Below are 19,090 nucleotides of genomic sequence, written 5' to 3'. Positions count from 1 at the left end.
TGAATTAATTTGCAGCATGTCTGGAGAAAATCAACATATTACATGTGGTCAACCTCTGCTCATTTCAGATGTATTGAGAAAAGGGGGAATCAAGCAGATAGTAAAGAGTTTTGTAGTTAAGACCAGATATCTCCCTGAGAAAATGCGTGGATTTAGGACTCACATTAAAATGATATGAAAGTCTTGAATTCAGCTATAGCTACTCCTGCCAGATGTTCTGCATTTTGACCACTAGAGGTAGGAGTATAACAGAAAATTATTCTTGTTTACTGGATAGATACTGCAGCAGTCCAAGAGCAGACGATTTCCCAGGATTCCCTTGCACTCTCTTTCCCTTCAGGACTTCTTCAGTTCCTCACAGACAAAACTTCAGTGCTTTAGACCCCCTGTTTAAAATGCAGTTTTAGTCTCAACTATACCAGGATCATAATTTATTTATCTCCCCTTACCTCCAGAGATTTGGTGGGATAATACGCATGACTGGAATATTGGTATAGAAGGGTACAGCTTGCTCAGGAAGGACAGGCAGGGAAAAAGGGGAGGAGTGTTGCCTTATATATTAAAAATGTATAGACTTAGACTGAGATTGAGATGGAAATAGGAGACAGATTTGTTGAAAGTCCCTGGGTAAGGATAAAAGGGGTAATAACAAGGGTGATATCATGTTACGGGTTTACTACAGACCACCTGACCAGGAAGAGGTGGATGAGGCTTTTTTTAAACAACTAATAAACTCATCCAAAGCACAGGACTTGGTGGTGATGGGGGACTTCAACTAATCAGACATCTGCTGGGAAAATAACACAGCAGGGCACAGATTATCCAACAAGCTCTTGGAATGTATTGGAGACAATTTTTTATTTCAGAAAGTGGAGAAAGCAACTAGGAGAGAGGCTGTTCTAGATTTTATTGACAAATAGGGAGGAGCTGGTTGAGAATTTGAAAGAGGAAGGCAGCTTGGATGAAAGTGCTCATGAAATGGTAGAATTCATGATTCTAAGGAATGGTAGGAGGGAGAACAATAAAATAAAGACAAATTAATGGCCCAAAACTGTCTCCCGTTATAGCTTAGCTAAAGTCCATCTGATTCCCCTTAGCCCTTTGCCAGCAATAACTCATTCAGTCCTTATGTTTCTCTTTGGAGACTTATCTATCTATGTTGGTTCCTTTCCAGCATTCCTCATACAGAGGATTTTACCTTGAGATCTTTGAGCCACTTCCTCATCTAACTGCACAGGCCACTTCACTTGTATTTACTGCTAAGAAAGAAATAATAAAGATTTCCCAGTATAAGGTGTCCCTTAGGCTCTCCTTCATCTCAGAGAGATCACAGTCTGTTGCACTTTAATCAGCGTTCTTACAGGATTTCCCAGCTGCCTTCCACTTGGTTCTAATTCCTCGTTCTGTTGCTGCTCATTCACTTGATTTCTTAATACAATCTCTGCTTATGAATCCAAATGCCAGGCTCTGACAGGCCCAGGGAATCCATTTTCCTCCCACTGCCAGAGGTGCAGGCTGCCCTGAAAATGCAGAGACTCTCAGAAAATGGGACTTTAGCACGAAGGATCTCAATGAATGTTGTTTTTCTAAAAAAACATGCTCTAGTTCAAACAGGAATTATTTCAGGGAAAGTCTTTGGCCTGTGTTACACAGGAGGTCAGACTAGATGATCACAATGGTTTCTTCTGGCCTTGAAATCTATTAATTGTTCCATTTCACCTGGAACACTGCATAGACATGGAAAATTCTTCCCCCATCAATGAAGTGTCAGCACCTCGGGGGTGAAATACAGCAGCCATTCTGCACTAATGGTACTACAAGGCAGTTTAGGACAGGAAGCAAAGGAGAATCCTTTATCCAAATGTGACTGCACAGGAATGTTAGGGAGGCAAAATATGATTCCCTAGGCTAGAATGCAGCTAGAACACCCTGATGCTTAGGACAGGGCCTCACTTTTTTGTCTCATTCAAAACCACAGATGAATTGGAGAGGTGCCCAGGTGACTGGGCCATCTGCAATTCCACACTAAGGCAACAGGTGGCACTAGTACACTATATATAGGTAGTCCGCAACCGTCACTGAGAAAGCAGAGAAGGTGGTAGCTGCGGTTGGGGCCCGTGAGTTTCTAAGTCCAGCACTAGAGCTGGGCTGAGCTGAACTGCAAGTCACAGGCACCTGTACAGACATGTGGCAGCAAATCCTTCAGAGTGTCCGGTGAGTGCAGCAGGTGCAGGAGAGCCCTTTGGGGGCAAGTGCTATGGGGGTTGTGCTGTTAGTCATCTAGAATCATGGCAGAGGGGTAAAGTCCAACAGGGCCCTTGGTCCAAGCTTCAGCACTAATCTAATGCTGGGAACAGAACACTACCTAGTGTAGCCATTCCATTCGGAAGAGTCACCTGGGAGTGGTTGACTATGCACCCCCTGGACTTAGAAAGCTTTGCTAGTGAACTCTGCCTTGGGGCAGTCAAGGGGCTACTGATCTGAGCCACTTGATGCAGATTACCGGGGTTAAAGCTGCTCAGCCCTGAATTGGTGCCATAACCTGCCATGATACTCTGTATTTCAGGCTTCCAGGCAGCTAAACCTCTGGGATTTAAATGCACGGGGATTCGATTACCTGTTGCATAAACTGCTCGGTGCCCGGAAAGCACCATGAAGGGGGCGGCTTAGGCTTTTTGTTCTCAGGAACCCTGCTCCTTCTTGGCAGGCAGAACTGACAGGAGCCTCCTGCTCAGCAACTTGACTGGGGCTGTTTCAGGGAATGTTGCCCCATTTCAGTCGCAGAGTCTCCAGTAATTAAGGTTACCACCTGTCTAGGTTTTCCCAGGATCGTCCCTTTTTTGAGGTAGCTGTTCTGGGAAATTTGTCAGGGTGCTCAGGACACACTGCCAGCTGGCCAGTTTTATTGGCTCAGGATCAGCAGGATCTCCCCATTTTTTTGCACCTCAAAGGTGGCAACCCTAGCCCAGCAGGTGCGGTTTCTGTTCCAAATCGTGTGGGTGGAGTGGGAGCTGTCTCCCCCTCTTTCACTGCCCTGGCTAGGCACAGGGCAGCCCCTCACATTCTTTGTGTCCCCACAAATGTCCTTTCCTGACCCTCCTAATTTCCTCCACAATCTCCCGTGCCAGGTCTAGACACAGTCACTATTCCCACAGCTGGCAGAACAGCTGGAGCAAGGCTTGGAGGGAGAGACCACATAGCTGAGGGATGATTGAATGGCTTTAAATGGTACCTCATATTTACTAATGCCTGCTCTGATTACGTGATACTTTCCTAGATAGCCTGAGTTTACAGCACCATATTGCAACATGATATAGGGCCACTGCCATGGTGAGTATGGGCCGTAGAGAGTGACAGCCCTAGGGAAGGAATGGGGGCACCAGACAGAGATGGCCCTTGTCACGCTGTCTGGAGTGGCCAACCTCAGGGCAGACTCACAAAACCAGGTAGAAGCCCCAAACTGGTTGTATGTTCTGTAATTAGATTTCACCAACTGAGTAACCAATGTGAACTCCTAGATCACTATACCAATCTTACCATGGAGTTATAGACACTGCCCTTGGGCTCTCCAGTCTATCTTGCCACCCAGGCAAGGTGGACTTAGTGATTAATGGTCAGTTACATGAAAAATCACAAAATATTCAGGGTGTTCCCAGTGCCCAAAGACCAGCCACTTATCACAGATCAATCTGTACCTTAGATCTCTCACCAAAGACAACACCTATAGCAAATCCTGTAATAAACTAACTAAAGTTTTATTTACTGGGGAAAAGAAATGAGAGTTATTTTACAGGTTAAAGCAAGCAACCATATATACATAGATGAGTTTCAGTCTGTGATTCAAAAGGTGATGGATATAATCTATCAGAATTGAATCTCTTTTTAGGGGTTAACCCAGGTTGACCCTGGGGATCTCTGCTTTTTGTTTCTCCAGCCCTGGTGAGAGTCCAAATAGCAAAGAGATGAAAAGTCTTCATGTTAGGTAATTTTATTTCCCTCTTCCAGCATCCAAATCAATGGGACAAGGCCTCCTGCACCTACTTGCCCATGGGTGGATGGGGTAATCAACAAAGCTTTTGTCCTACAACAGCTCACTTAATTTTTGATAGTCCTCCTGGATGGGCAGGGTGAGCCACTCTACCTGTCTGAATTCACAAGTTCAGAGCAGGCAGTTTTACAATTATAAAACAAACATATATTTTATCTTGTAGCATGGAGTACAGACATTGCAAGTGAGATTAATGCATGCAGCAACTTCAAAGCACGTAATAGAGTCTAAATATTAAATGCCTTCTTAGAAGACTAATACATATTCTGAACAAAACTAACATACAGGTGAACTGGTTTGGTTTCCAGATATGAGTTTGTCAGTTCTTAGTAATGTCTATGACCTTGGCAAGAGCTGCCACTTGGTCTTCCAGTGGCACAGTCCTGCAGATCTTTCCTTCTGTGGGGAAACCAAGGCCTCAGGCCCAGTGGTGACCTAGAGGATGCTCAAACCTGTGATGAAACCATGTGGGAGGCCCTGCAGAGTGGAGTTGGGGGAGACTGTCTCAATGCTCCTGAGCTGACGGCTCCGTTCAGAGATTGGCGGCAGTTGTCTGCCCTTTTCCAGAGTCCACTCTTGGTGTGCACTGGGAAAGCTCCACTCCCTTCCCCCATCACACTCCCATGAATGGCAGAGATACAGATCCAACTCTTTATTGGATGAGCTGACTTGGCTACCTTGAGATATACATGTGTGCTCCCCTCCCCCACTGCAGTGCGAATGTATATCTGAACATTAGGCCTCCCAATGTTCCCCATGGCCAATTCCCCAGTCTGTGCTGATATTTTTTCTGCTGTTAAGAATATGGGATTGCTGGTCACCACAAGGAGAGGGCCTGGGTAGCCTTGTGACCAGTGGCCAAGCAGGTGGTGATCCAGTCTCCTCAAACCATGTTTCATTAGTTGCAAGTGTGGTACCTTGATGGCCTGTTGCAGAGCTGGTGGGGGAGCTCTGTGGAAGCCTAGAACCTTCTCTCCAGCTGGTGCAGTTCAGTTCAGCTCTTTTATAAATTGTTGTTCTGTTTCTAACCCTGCTTCCAGGTTCTTAGGCTGACATCTTCAGAGCTGGTCACTCATTCTGGGTGTCCCCAACTTGGCAGGGACACCTAGGGCCTGATCTCCTGAGGTGATGGGAACTCATGGCCCCTGTTGACTTCATAGGAGTTGTGGGTGCTCATCCCCTCCCAAACTCGCATGTATGTATATGGGTCTTGGTGCAGGCTCAGTGTCTTGAAGCTTTTGTTCCTGAATGTCAGCATCTTGTGTCTTCCTAGGTCCTTTAAATATCCCTGCAGGAGTGTAATTCTGGCCCCGGCTGCTCTGGGAGCTGGAGGGCTTCTGGTTTGTTGGCTCCTGTCTAGAAGGAAGATCAAGACTCTAGAAATGGGAGATGGATGGTGGGGCTCAGGCGAGAGACCCCCAAAAGAGAAAGAAGATGAGAGAATCCGATCCTTCCAAATTGAAACATCTGACAGGGAAATTCAGGTATCACTGACTGAGAAATAGGGAACTGGGAGAGGTATCGAGTGAGGGGCAGCTGGTGGAGAGTAGAAAGCAGAGAAGTAGAGTTATTCAGTCAGATCCATCTAATTGCTTCAAGGTGATGTCCTAGTGACCTTAGCGTTGTACTTGAATACTCCAGCACAGCTGTCTGACACCATGGGACAATATACTGGCTATCCATCCCTTCACACTTGAGTTCTACTCCAAATTAGATCACAAAATAACTGAGTTTTCTGGGCCCCAGTCTAAGGGAAGTTTATCAAAATCTCCACAGAGTCCAAGACAGTTTCTTCTGAGAGGCCTACGCCTGGAACAGCAGAGGCTGCTGGTGGAGACTGAGATGCACTGAATGGTAGAGCTGTCTGTATGGGTTTAGGAATAGCAAGGGGCTGCAGGTCAGGATTGAGGGCATCAGCTGAGCTGTGTGTGAGGAGCCCAGGGCTGGGAATAGCAGGGAGGCTGCAGGTCAGGCTGAGGGGCACTGGCAGAACTATTATGGGAAAGTGCAGACTCTAATTTACTAGTAGTGGGCAGGGCAGGTAACTAGGATTGAGCAATGGAGACTTTCACTTTTAGGTCACCAGTGCCATCCTAGTCCCCATGAGTAGTGACTGAAAGCTGCTGTCATTTGATTTGATTGAGGAGCTGCTCATGGTGGGTGGCCAGATCACAAAACCACCCTGCATCTGTTGTCTGGTGTCTCTACTCAGGCTGCAAGGACTGAATAGGCCTTGGAGACTGACCCTCATATTTTCCCCTTTAGAGCACTGTCCGTCCAGGGCAGGGATGAGGCACATTTGCTGGGGCAGTACAGGGTTCCATGCCAGATCCATATTATGGATAAAAAGGCACCTTCAGCTCCCAAGGCTCATAATCCAGCACCATGTTAAAAAGAGAGGGTGAAACCCAGGTGTTTCACCGAGCAGGATGCTTTAGGCTCTCTAGGAGAATGCTGATAGACTAGAATCTGGCACTTCCACGCAGCAGCCTCCTCTACCCACCTTTCCTCCCAGGAGGTCAAAGGCCTTTACAGTCATTAACAGCCTCCCAGCCCCTAATCTGCATTAGATCAATAGGATTACCTCTCTGTACAGACAGGGAAACTGAGACAGAGAAGGGAAATGATTTGACCAAAGTCACATAGCAAGTCAGAGGCAGAACCCAGGAGTTCCTGGTCCTAACCAATAACATACAAAACATACTTTCACCATGTACCTGATCCAGGAGGCCCTGTGCGGCATTTGGCTGCCTGGACAGTGCCCTTTGGGCCCCACATAATGATATAGAAAGCAGAGCTGCCTCTTTAAGACCCTGGGCAGGCAGAAGACTTTATCGTTGGCTCCCCTGTTAGAACATCTCCTCCAGTGGGTAATGGGCACTGAGAGCAGCCCCTGTGAGCCTGGCCTGGGATGGAGCAGTGTGGGAACTCTCCCTCTGCAGGAACTGCACCAGCGCCTGGACCAGGCCCGCTACACACCACCACTTGAGGGAGTCGCTTTCCAGTATGGTTTCAACTCCACCTACCTACAGAAAGTTGTTGCCTATTGGAGGAACCAGTTTGACTGGCAGAAGCAGCTGGAAATTGTGAACCAATATCCACATTTCAAAACAACCATTGAAGGTGAGTCTCAGCTGCCCCTGAATGGTCCCTTTGCCTCCTCCAGAGGTGCTGGTGCCTCTTCCTCCACAGAGCACCCACCTATTGCTCCCCTAGTGGCCCTGGTGCTCCTAACAAGTTCCCTCTATTTCCTTTGTCTGGCTGCCCCGTTGCCATGTCCCCTCACTCACCCCTCCATTTCTTTCCCATCCCTTGCACTCCATCCTAGGAGCCCCCACAATTCTCTGAGATCCCCCACTTCACTTCCTCTTATCTGCCCTCCTAAGCAGGTTTCTCTGAAACCCAAGACTATGCAGCTAGTTCCATGCAGAGCTCAGCATTGCACTGAGATATCATAAAGCAGGCTGAGGTATCCAAGGCATCCATTGTCTGCTAGGGTCACCACCTCACAGAAATCAGCTTCAGGAGGACAAATTTAGGACTCCTTTCCTAACAGACGTAGTAGCTGGGGTCTGGGCCTCTCTCACTGTGGTGTTATTCCTCATCTACAAAGGAGCAAACATAAACCCAAAGGAGAACAGGGCATCCCCCTCCCAGCTCCAGCTGAGCAGCTTCCTCTTTCTGCTGTGGGTCTCTGTGTGGCTCTGCTGTGAACACTGGCTAGGAATTTGCCTCTCTCCTTTAGGGTCTACGCCAGGAGCTGAGAAGCAACTGAAGCATTAACTTGTTTCTCCTGGGTTTGTGGCAGGGATTGAAGTCCATTTTGTCCATGTGAAGCCCCCTGGCATTCCAAAGGGTCAGGCAGCCAGGCCTTTGTTGATGGTGCATGGCTGGCCTGGCTCCTTCTATGAGTTCTATAAGATCATCCCACTGCTCACTGACCCAGCTGGGCATGGCCTGAATGAGGATGTGGTGTTTGAGGTCATCTGCCCATCCATCCCAGGCTATGGCTTCTCCGAGGCACCTCATCAACAAGGTGAGTGATGGGCAGGAGGGAGTTAATTAGAATCCCATTGCTTTCTGGAATAGCATCTGGGACACATTCCTGAAACCATGGGTTAATTTCTGAATATTGAGAATTGGGTTCTCCAACTGCTCTTTTAATAAAGCAAATCTGGTGGTGGATTGATGGCCCTAGAGACTGGTATCCCCAGAACAGGTACTGCAGGGGCAAGGACAGGGCACACTTCTCTCAACCTGCCTCCGCTGACCTCTAGGGATCACACCTAAATATGAGAGGGCAATTCATGCTCCAGAAACCGGTCAGTCCTTGGTGTCTCTGCTGGGCTGGAGGGGAGGGGGCATTTATGATGACAATGATTGTGTTGTTGACATGTACAGTGGGAACTGGACTCAGACTTACATCTCAAGTCACACAGTCCACTAAATGCCCTGAAAATGAAAGGCTTTGTGCCCTAGTCCTGTGAGCCAGGTAGTTATTGCCCTGGTAAAAGGCTCCATATCTCATTTTCTATACACACACCTCAAGACAGCCAGTCACCCCAACCTTAGGCTGAATTGGAACTGATGCCCCATAGACAATAGGCTCCATAGTCCATTTGCCACTTCCCTGAGAGCCCCCGCCAGTCCCCCCAGCCTGGAACCAGAAAGGAACCAGAGTCCTAGGGGTGAAAGGCTCTGTATCCTATTACGTGACCCCCCTGAGCCAGCAAGTCCTCTTCTGTGTCAGCTCTTTCTGATGTATGTAGCACAATAGGTGAACACCATGCTGTACAATAGGGTGATGTATACCTAACAGATCCCTTCCCCAAAGGAATAGAGGTGCAATAGAACATGGGACAAAATGAGGTCGGTGGTCATTAGAACCAGGACACTTCATGGATCGGGGGTGGGGGTTCCAGTGGTGGTTGGAGGAGATAAGGGAGGGTGCTGGGAACCTTAACTGGGAGACTGTTATAGGCCCATAAGGTGTCCTGAGAGAAGATGCAGGATGAGTGCAGAGAATAGGGAGTGGAAGAAGGGGAAATGAAGCGGGTGGGGCTGGAGACGGCATAGCTTTAAACGGGAAAAGCAGGGATGTGAACTTGATGCTGGACACTAAGTGGGAGCCAGTGAAGGGATTTGAGGATGGAGGGTGCAGGTATGGGTAGAAAGATTAATTTGGATGAACTGCTAGGTGGATAAAGCAGAAGTGAAGAGGAAAGGAGAGTCTGTGCCCTGTGTTGTATCTGCGAAAACACCCTGCACCCTTACAGTGCTTCTTAATGATGATCCAAGAGACCTGGCTATCTACTGTCTGGGACCCAACCTCTCCATACTAGGAGGAAGGCAGCTGGTATTTGCTTCATTCTGTGCTACTGGACTGGTGCTTTCAGCGCTTGTCTTCCCCATGGGACACTGAAATGTTTGCAATGCACTCATTTCTTGGCCTTTTAACCCCAGTGTGCTAACTGCTTTGTGATAATGGGTCAGCTCCATCTGCCAGAGAAGAGTTCGTCTTTTGCAGTGATATTGGGGAAAGTCCATGGGGCTGAGGTCACAAAGCTGTAGGGGTGGGTGTGGAGATTTGGAATGTAGAAGTAATTGGAAGCCTTCCAATCCCCAAGTCTCTCTTCACTGTGATCCAGAGGACTAGTACTAGGCAATACCCAACAGAACATTGACCTATGTCCCCTCTGGTATCAGTGATTCCTCACTGAGGGAGAACAGGTGTTTAATAATAGGTTTCTCCTCATGCACAGGTTTTGACACGCTGGCTGCTGCTCGGATATTTCACAAGCTGATGCAGAGACTGGGCTTCCAGGAGTTCTATGTACAGGGAGGAGATTGGGGCTCTCGGATCACCGTAAACATGGCCCAGATGCTGCCAAAGTGAGTGGCAAAGGGAGTTAGGAGAGGGATAGTTGTCTATTCTGGTACCTGTGACATTCCCTGCACTCCCCCTTGTACTCAGGACACATTGTTGCCAACTCTTGTTGTTTTATCCCCAGCCTTGTGATATTTGGAGTCTTCCTCCCCAGCCCCTGAGGTCACGTGGCTACATAAGAATCTCTTCATTCATTTAAAAAAAAAAAGATTTCTAGTCCTTGTAGTTGGAGACAACTGAAAAATATGAACCCTAAATGCTTAAAAATCAAAAGGAAAATGGAAAGAACCCATAATATACTGATTTTAAAAAAATCTCATGATTTGTAGGGCCTGGCTCTAGATTTTGGAATGTTTGGGTTTGGCAGTATTCAGAACAGTGATGACCAGAATGTGAATGCTGATCACACTCCTCTTTAACACAGAGTTGAGATGCATGCAGACAGGCAACTCAGTTGGAGCATTACGTTCTGTGAGCTGTCACCTCTGCAAGGCACACCCTTGCATTAAGGATTCAGATGTTTGCCATCTTCTCCAATGGATAGAGATTAACATCAGTCCTCGGACTTCTGCCAAGTTATCTGTACAGCTCTTGTGTGAACAGCCGTAGCCCAGAGAATCTTTGCCAAAATATAGCTGATGAGCAGTCTCCAGATGAATAGGAGTCAGGAGGATTCTGAAACTATTTCTCTTGACTTTTCTGCATCGTTGGTAGGCAGTAGTCTGGATTCTAGAGCAAAAAGCAAACTACAATTCCGTAAGGGGGTCTAAGCTTTCCTTAGATAGAGTTGGAACATGGTTCCTGACCTAGCATAACACATAATTAGTAGAGAGTTCCTAGGATGTAAACTGACCCAAAACAAGCACCATAACTGGAGCCTGTGAAGCTGATGGAGAATTGGTCCCAATCCCCTTTGCATTTGTAGAGTTGTTTCATCTTGAGTAAAACACTCTTCTTTCCTCTGATTTGTCCATACTTTTTCCTATGTATGTTGCTGTCACTTGGACTCTCTCCATAGAGTTAGTGTCCTTTACAAAAAAAAAAAATAGCAGATATCCACATTTTTTTAAATGGCCATTAATGTTGAGTGTCCCAGTTTTTGGATACCTCAAGTTTGACACCCAAATTTACTGGCCATTTTTTGAAAATGTTTGTCACAGTGAGTACCCAAGCTGAATATAAGGCTACAGCTCTGGCTTCACAGCTGATCTACACAGCCATCCTGATACTACAAACCAGGCAACAATGCATAGCTGACTCCTGTTGAGTTTATCCTGAACTCTATCCCCAAATCCAGATCATTCTTGGGGATGTCTTGCCGCTACCTAGCTCTGCTTTTCCATTCTGGTTTTGTGCACTGGATTATCCTGTCTTACGTATACCCCCACCTCTTTATTCATTCCCGTTTCATAGATCTCAGCCCATTTCTCAAGCTTGTTCTATTGCGTTTAACGTTATCTAAAGTATTTGGGATGGAATGGGTTACCTAGGGAGGTAGTGGAATCTCCTTCCTTAGAGGTTTTTAAGGTCAGGCTTGACAAAGCCCTGGCTGGGATGATTTAGTTGAGGATTGGTCCTGCTTTGAACAAGGGGTTGGAAGAGATGACCTCCTGAGGTCTCTTCCAATCCTGATATTCTACGATCACTCCCAGCTTTGAGTCAGCTGTGAATGTGAACTGTGCTCTCTCCATTCCATTCTCCAAGGCAGCCTTAAGGCTTAGAATAGGCCCACCGGGTGATCTCTCTTCCAAATCAGAAAGAAGTAATGAGGAGATTCAAATCTAGTTGAGAAACCTTTGAGAGGCTAAATGGTAGCATGAGATATACATTCCTTCCCTGCCTAAAATGCAGGTTTAGAACATCTGGGTGGAGGAGAAACATGAGGCTGCTCTTAGAAGAGGAAGTTAAATGTTAGGCTATGTCTACACTACAACTGTGCCACTATAAGGTCTCCCGCGTAGCTGCTCTTTGCTAGCAGGAGAGAGTTCTCTTGCTGGCAAAATAAAACCACACCCCTGACCAACAAAATTTTACTGACAAATGTGCAATGTAGACATAGCCTTAGACAGTGAGTTGTTATAAAGCATGTTCTCCATGTTAGCTCCCTAGGTGAAAGGAGACCAAATCCAGGGGGAAGACTCTAAAGGAGTTAGTCATCATGGCCCAGATCCTTAAAAGTATTGAGGCTCATAACTCCCAGTAATTTCAATGGGAGTCTGGCACCTAAATACTTTTGAGGATCTGACCCCATGTAGGAGGAAGACTGTGAGGTGGAGCTAGCACCCAGGACAGGGAGTCTCTGGGAGCTTTAGAGTCATGTGTGGTTCACCATAGGCTTCTCAGCAAATGCACAATGAAGCCCTCCTTATCTAGGCTTCAAAATGAGGCTCTAAGAACAACCCAAGCCACAGTGATGGCTATGCCATGTCAAGTCAAATGGAGTCTAAGACTGCTGTAGTTATTCTGTTCTCCCCAACACAACTGTGCTGGTGCTTGTATCAGCTATGCTATCTCTAGTCTATTTGCTACATGTCTTCACGTAAGGGAATTGTGAATACACGTGCCTGAACAGCCATGTATGGTTAGGAGAAAGACATTCTTCTGGAAGTACCGATGGGCCTAGTGCAGTGTTGCTGTCCTAGCACAGCTCTGTATCTCAGAGGGAACCTGGAGACAAGATCCCTTTTGTTCTCTCTTATTATTGTTAATCCATATTGCTGATTCTTATTCTATTCCTCAATACCATTGGTTCCAGGTCCGTGAAAGGGCTTCATCTGAATTTTGTCTTCGTCATCTCAGGAGGTTTGGGGAGGCTGGTGTCTTTACTGCTGGGGGCTTATGTGCCATGGCTGGTGGGCCTCACCAGGGAAGACTCCCGCCGTTTATACCCATACTTGGAGAAGAACGTGTATGAACTTCTGCGAGAGACCGGGTATTTGCACATCCAGGCCACCAAGCCAGACACAGCAGGTACAGTACAGTCTCCACATGGCTGTGGAGTTCATATAATAGACACATGTGGTCCATGAGATACCTGTCACATCTGGACAAAGGCCTTGAATGTTTGAGGAGCAATGTGGACTGAGCAAAGGACTAGGAACCAGGAACTCCAGAGTTCCAGTCAAGTTCTAACAATAATTTATTACACATGGCTTTCGGCAAGTCACTGTATCTCCATCTGACTGTTTCCTTAACTGTAAAATACTTCCCTGCTCCACCAGGTGAACAGATAATATGCTATATAAATGCTGCATTTATTATATTTTGATTCACAGAGCATGGGTAAGAAAAGGATAGTGGGTGCACAGCATTCTCACCCTTCCACCTTCATAAACACTGACTAAGGGCTTTTAGAACCAGCTGACCTGTTCCATTCACACCCATTGTTTGGGAATGCTATCCCCACTTCCTGTCTCCTTTAAAGTGTAGTTCCTTTGGACACTTTCCCATTGTGCCATTACTGCCACCACCATGACTGTCCTAGTTCTTGGTTTCTCTCTGCATTAAAACACTAGGGTGCAGGGGTCTGAGGATGACAATCTGGTCTCTGCCAGTACTAAACTGTCCCAAATGGAATAGCACAAAGATGGGTAATAACCAGAGTCTCTGCTTGATCCCTATGGGAGTGTCAAACAGATAGCTAAGGGTTAATGTTTCTTTTACCTGTAAAGGGTTAACAAAGGGAACCACACACCTGACCAGAGGACCAATCAGGAAACCGGATTTTTCAAAGCTCAAGGAGGGAAGTTTGGGTTGTTCCCCCTTGTTGGGTGTTTTTGTCTGTCTCTCAGCTATGAGAGGGATTTCTATCTTCAAGCTTCTAATCTTCTGTTTCTAGTTGTAAGTACGATAAGACAATATAGGTTTTATATTGTTTTTGTATTTACATGTGTTAGTTGCTGGAATGTTAAATTGTATTCTTTTTGAATAAGTTGTTTATTCATTTTTCTTTTAAGCAATTGACCCGTATTTCAACCTATACAGAGACTATGTTTATGTGTTTTTCTTTCTTTTATATAAAGCTTTCTTTTTAAACCTGTTTGAGTTTTCTCTGTAGGCTAAGAACGAAGGAAGGAAATTTTTGTGTTAGATTTACGGGGTGAATCTGTGCAGCCTCAGGGAGAAGGGTGGGGGAGTGAATTGTCCTCTCTGTTTTGTAATTCAGGAATTTAGTACAGTAATCTTCCAGGAAAACCACGGAGGGAGCCTGGGGAGGAGTAAAGAGAAAAAGGGAGGGGTATTTCCCTTGTGGAGACTCAGGCTTCTGATCTTGGGGTCCCCAGAGAAGGTTTTGGGAGACCAGAGGGAGCCAAGCCCTGGAATCCTTGGCTGGTGGCAGCGATATCAGATCTAAGCTGGTAATTAAGCTTAGAGGGTTCATGCTAGCTTCTCAGTTTATGAACGCTAAGGTTCAAATCTGAGTAGGAAGAAGCTACGACAGGGAGACTTTCTGGAAGTCCAGTTTATTCTTAGTGGAGGTAATACACTGCCATGTGAACCTGAGAGCTGTTCTGTTGCTTTCCTGAATTAGGCAGTGGACTAAACGACTCCCCCGTGGGACTTGCTGCATACATTCTGGAAAAGTTCTCTACCTGGACTGATAGATCATTCCGGGACATGGACAATGGAGGTCTGGAGAGGTATGGAACAATAGCATGCCAGTGAACGGGTGTGAGGGAGAAATTAACTAAAGGAAGGCTTCTCACAACAGTAGGGAGGTGAGACAATCCACCACTGAGATTAAAGTTTAAGTAGAGGGCAAGAGAATATACACAAGACAATTTGCACAGTTTAGAATTGTAATGGAGTGACTAGCACTATTGCACCAATGCTCAGTGCTCTACAGCTTAGCTTAGGGCCAAGTGATGAGTAGAGAACAGATAGGCTGCCCACTCTTCAGGGCATGTACCTGATAATATGCAGAGAGTAGCCCCTGTGACACTGATGCTTCTCTGGTTTATCCCTCAATAGGAAATTCTCTATGGATGACCTTTTGACCAATGTGATGATTTATTGGGTAACTTCATCCATTGTGCCCTCAATGCGCTTCTACAAGGAGAATATTTCCAAGAACCCCATCACTGCTCCCGATGCCAGGTAAAGGAGGAGTGGGATGAGATGCAGGCTAGACACCACTGCAGGCATATAGAATAAACCATTTAGGTACTTACATGGCTCCATCATTGTAGCAGTTGAGCTCCTCCCACATATTTCAAAAACAAATCAATCCAGATTCTTGTATTGGTGTTCTCCCCCTCCCCCCCCCCAAACCTATAGGAGAAATAGCTTGATTATTTTTGGAATGTAGAGGTGAGTGGTGACGTGTAGAATTTCTTGAAGGAACATGAAGTCACAGTGATGAGTTTTGTATGTGATGTGTTCAAAACAGAGCTCTTCTTAGCTCTGCTGGGAGTGAGTTTAGTCTGAGGCTAGCTCCTGTGAGAGTTCTGTCTCCTACAGTCATGAGCTGCTCCCTTTTGGTCAACAGTTTCACTGAATTAGTAAGAGAATTAGCATGTAATCACTTTACTACAAGTAGGAGCCACAGCTATAAGTAAAGAGGGAACGTATGGAAGGAGAATTTAGAAAAGATCTTACAAAGGGAGTGGTCCTTTAGGAGAGGTGGTAGTGTGTTAATGTATTAAAGCAAAACATGGATGACTATCTGGAATTTGGTATGCTGAACAGGTATCAGCTTTGGGTTAGTAAAGAGCTGACTGCCACTGATAAGGCTAAACAGGAGCACTTTGCTGAGCATGATTCCTCCCTTCCCACCCCAAGACTGGCTACCATTAGTTTCAGGCTCTATAGGGAAACAGAAAATTGTCCTTTAGGATGGAATTGATTCCTTTAGATTTGTATAGGGGGTCTATGTACAACAGCAACAGGGGCTTTAAAATGCAATCAGCTTACTGAGGAGATGGATCGATTACATGGGAGGGTGTGAGCTCCTGCCACACAAATTTAAGTGTAGTAAGTATTAAACAGGTCTAGTCTAGAGCACGCAAAGCTGTTCTAGAAGCTGTCTGTGATTGTTTCTAGTCCAACCCTGCTATTTACCTCTTCAGTGGAAGCATTTCAGAGCCTGAATGGCACATACCATCTCTCCAGCCTAAGTAGTAAGCCAGAAAAAGGGAGGCACTCCCAGGAGGCCACAGTACCTATGGCCATGACTCAATTTGCTGTGCCGCTGCAGGCCCTACCAGCAACTACAGCCAGCAGATTTGGAAAATATCAAAAGATATGTTAAATATTTCAAGCATCAGCATCCAAACAGTTATTAAACCTATGGTGCCTGGTACTGATGGTCTGGCTATTGAAAAAAGACATATGATGTCTGAAACTGTCCAAAGATTTTAACAAAATACAAGTAAAAATTTTGGAATTACAGAAAATAAAGGAGCATCACATGGGTAAAGAGATTCTGTGGTAGCTATGTGTTAACTAGCTAAACCAATTCATTAAGGAATGCTGAACAAGGTAAATTGCCTGCTCTAATCAGTGACAAACAATTAGCTAAATGGTATTGTGCTCAGTATATAAGAAATGTAAGGTTCGATTTATACCATTGAATGATAAGACATTGAATAGTCAGCTCAATTTGGTTTATGATGTCAAGTTGCCTTAATTAAAGATCTGATAGCATGCATATACAAAGGCAAACTCACCATACCAGGGTCACCAGGCCTGTCTGCTCACACTGGGCCAATCAGATTTATGATCTATAGGGGTTTGTTTTGTTTTTTTAAACACATGAGGCAAGTTATTTTAATTTGCCACTAGTCCAATTGCAATTGACCACAAGGCAGACATATAATGGTTAGACAGTTACATTTCTACTACCCTTCAAATTTTCAGCTACAGAGACTCAAAACAGCTTTAACCTACTTGAGAGCTTAGCTTGGGTTCAAACAAGATTCTCAGCCAATCATTCCATTTGTCTGCGTGGCTGGTTACAACATGGGGGACTGTTGGACAAAATTGTTAGCCAATGGTATGCATTTCTAAAAAGGATTTATAACTATGTTAAAGTGAAGCAAATACCATACAGCAGTACAGACCAGAACTAGCCACACTCAACTTGTTGATGTCCAACTGAATACTGCAGTGCAGTATGTCACTGGAACCCTCAAGTTGAGCCCAAACACCTTGGCTGCTGGTGCTGTTGCACATTGCTCCCCCATCCATTCATCATGATGTCACTACCTGTTGGGAATTCCAGTGGATCATGGAAAACTAAAGGTCTTGGTGGATGGGGAGACATAACAAACATTCCGCACCACTGCTCGCAGTCATGTAAGCCCTTTTGGACACATGCGTTTAACCTTTGCCAATGCAATTTCAACTCTGATGAAGCTTGAAAGGCTGAATGGAGTTCACAAGAAGTCACAAACACACACCTTATGAAAGATCTGATGCAGAAGATCCCTGGCTTTGATCTCCTGCAAAGTTCATGGGCAACCCTGAACCGCATCCACACAAACCAAGGCAGATGAGAATATTTGCTGCACAAATTGCAAAATTAAAGACACTTCAGTGTGCAACTGTGGTCACCCAGAACAGACCATGGAATATACAATTCAGTGCCCAATTCACAGATATGAAGCAGCTATCACAGCGACACTCTCTGCTACTCTTGGCTTAACCATCTGAATGTAAAATGATAGTTCATGCTCTAAATCTACATCAGCTGTACAAAGAAGTATTAGTGAGCCATTTTTCCCAGCATGCTCTGCACTGAAATATAGTAAACTGCAATGTATGAACTCTTGTACCTGGCACAGGTAGAGATCGTCAAGAACAAGAAATCTGTTCTGCTGAGGTTTGTGAGACTAATAGGCAAACTGGTTGAATTGTTGCAACAAACTGCGTACAAAATTCCAATAACCTTGAACAACCAGTGCAAACTGCATTGGAAAAGAAATATTAGGGTACTCCTGATACAAACAAATTTGGAGAGTTTTCTTTGACAGTAAAATACAAAGGTATGCATGCTACTCAGTAGTGAGTATATATTTTTCCAGAACAGATTGCACAGAGGATTGTTTCCTACATTGATGAAATAGCAACGATTTAACCCCTATCTTTCTGTATTTGTGCTGATTAATCTTGAACTAATATTCTTTGGTGAATAGATCTGATTGAGCTTGATTATCTGGCATTTTATTGATAAGAGAACCAATTGCTTTAAACAACATCTTCCTCCACAAAGAACACACACTGATTTACAAAAGCAGCAAAGAGTCCTGTGGCACCTTATAGATTAACAGACCATATTGAGTGGGTATTCACCCACAAAAGCTCATGCTCCAATACATCTGTTAGTCTATAAGGTGCTACAGGACTCTCCTGCTTTTACAGATCCAGACTAACACGGCTACCCCTCTGATATTTGACACTGATTTACAAAGCTCCTAATGGGAAACTTTTTTGGTTTTTAGGATTGGAGTGTACGTACCCACTGGGATTGCTGCTTTCCCCCAGGAGCTTGCACATTGTCCACGCTCCTGGGCAAAGAAGTTGTTGAAGAACATAGTTGTCTACTCCTACATGCCACGTGGGGGGCATTTTGCTGCCTTCGAGGAACCAGAACTCCTGGCACAGGATATCAGGCAGTTGGTCAGGAAGGTGGAGCATCTGTGAGCCATGAGCAAGCGGGGGGCAGTATGCACAGATAAATGGGTGCACATTGCTAGACCCCCAGCCTGAAGTAATTAATAACTGCATTTCTGATAACACTTTATAAAGCCAAATATCGATTTGCTTGGTAGCTGCACCCATCAGCCTCAAAAAAAAAAAAATGCCAGATGGTTAAAAATCAATTTCTAGAGCTTTTAATTTTAAAATAACCATTAAATTCCCACTGAAAGGTAGGTGTATTTTGTCCTATTTCATTCTAGGAGCATTTTTGAGGGTAGATTCCTGCTGTATTCTGAGAATGGATGGTTGCTGTTTAATGTGTGACAACATTGCACTGCACTTTGGCTTTTTAAGGATAAAATGGCCCCCTATTTCTGAGCAAGGGCAGCAGGTTCCACAGAAAAGCCCACCCAAGTTGCCTTCATCTCTAGAGTGACTTGACCTGGGTTCAGTAGCTGAAGTAGAAGTGAGAGGTGTGAACGTCTCACTTTTCTAGGCACGTGTGTCCAAGGCCC

General features: G+C 45.4%; 1 protein-coding gene across 2 annotated transcripts; it reads left to right on the top strand.

The window, feature by feature from the left end:
- The first annotated feature begins 2,081 nt into the window (after window positions 1-2,081).
- Window positions 2,082-18,808, top strand: LOC116819064 (epoxide hydrolase 1-like). Of its 2 annotated transcripts, XM_032770464.2 has the most exons (9): window positions 2,082-2,214; window positions 5,322-5,532; window positions 6,991-7,171; window positions 7,857-8,084; window positions 9,811-9,940; window positions 12,691-12,905; window positions 14,467-14,575; window positions 14,907-15,032; window positions 18,377-18,808. In XM_032770464.2, exons 1-9 carry the CDS (start codon window positions 2,186-2,188, stop codon window positions 18,576-18,578), a joined length of 1,431 nt encoding a protein of 476 aa, XP_032626355.1. In that variant the 5' UTR covers window positions 2,082-2,185; the 3' UTR covers window positions 18,579-18,808. The 2 variants fall into 2 exon arrangements, with proteins under 2 accessions (XP_032626355.1, XP_032626357.1); XM_032770466.2 differs by lacking the exon at window positions 7,857-8,084.
- The last annotated feature ends 282 nt before the right edge of the window (window positions 18,809-19,090 follow it).

The sequence above is a fragment of the Chelonoidis abingdonii genome, chromosome 3, assembly GCF_003597395.2.
Source record: "Chelonoidis abingdonii isolate Lonesome George chromosome 3, CheloAbing_2.0, whole genome shotgun sequence".
NCBI lineage: Eukaryota > Metazoa > Chordata > Testudines > Testudinidae > Chelonoidis > Chelonoidis abingdonii.
Note: the sequence above shows the minus strand (reverse complement) of the source record. Positions and strands in the feature narration are given on the sequence as shown.

What these genes read in the sequence shown, in the direction of transcription:
- LOC116819064 (XM_032770464.2), top strand. Translation starts at nt 2,186, where the DNA reads ATGTGGCAGCAAATCCTTCAGAGTGTCCG. An exon ending in CGAGGCACCTCATCAACAAG is followed by an intron (nt 8,085 to 9,810) that starts GTGAGTGATGGG and finishes CCTCATGCACAG; the next exon opens with GTTTTGACACGCTGGCTGCT. An exon ending in CACCAAGCCAGACACAGCAG is followed by an intron (nt 12,906 to 14,466) that starts GTACAGTACAGT and finishes TTCCTGAATTAG; the next exon opens with GCAGTGGACTAAACGACTCC.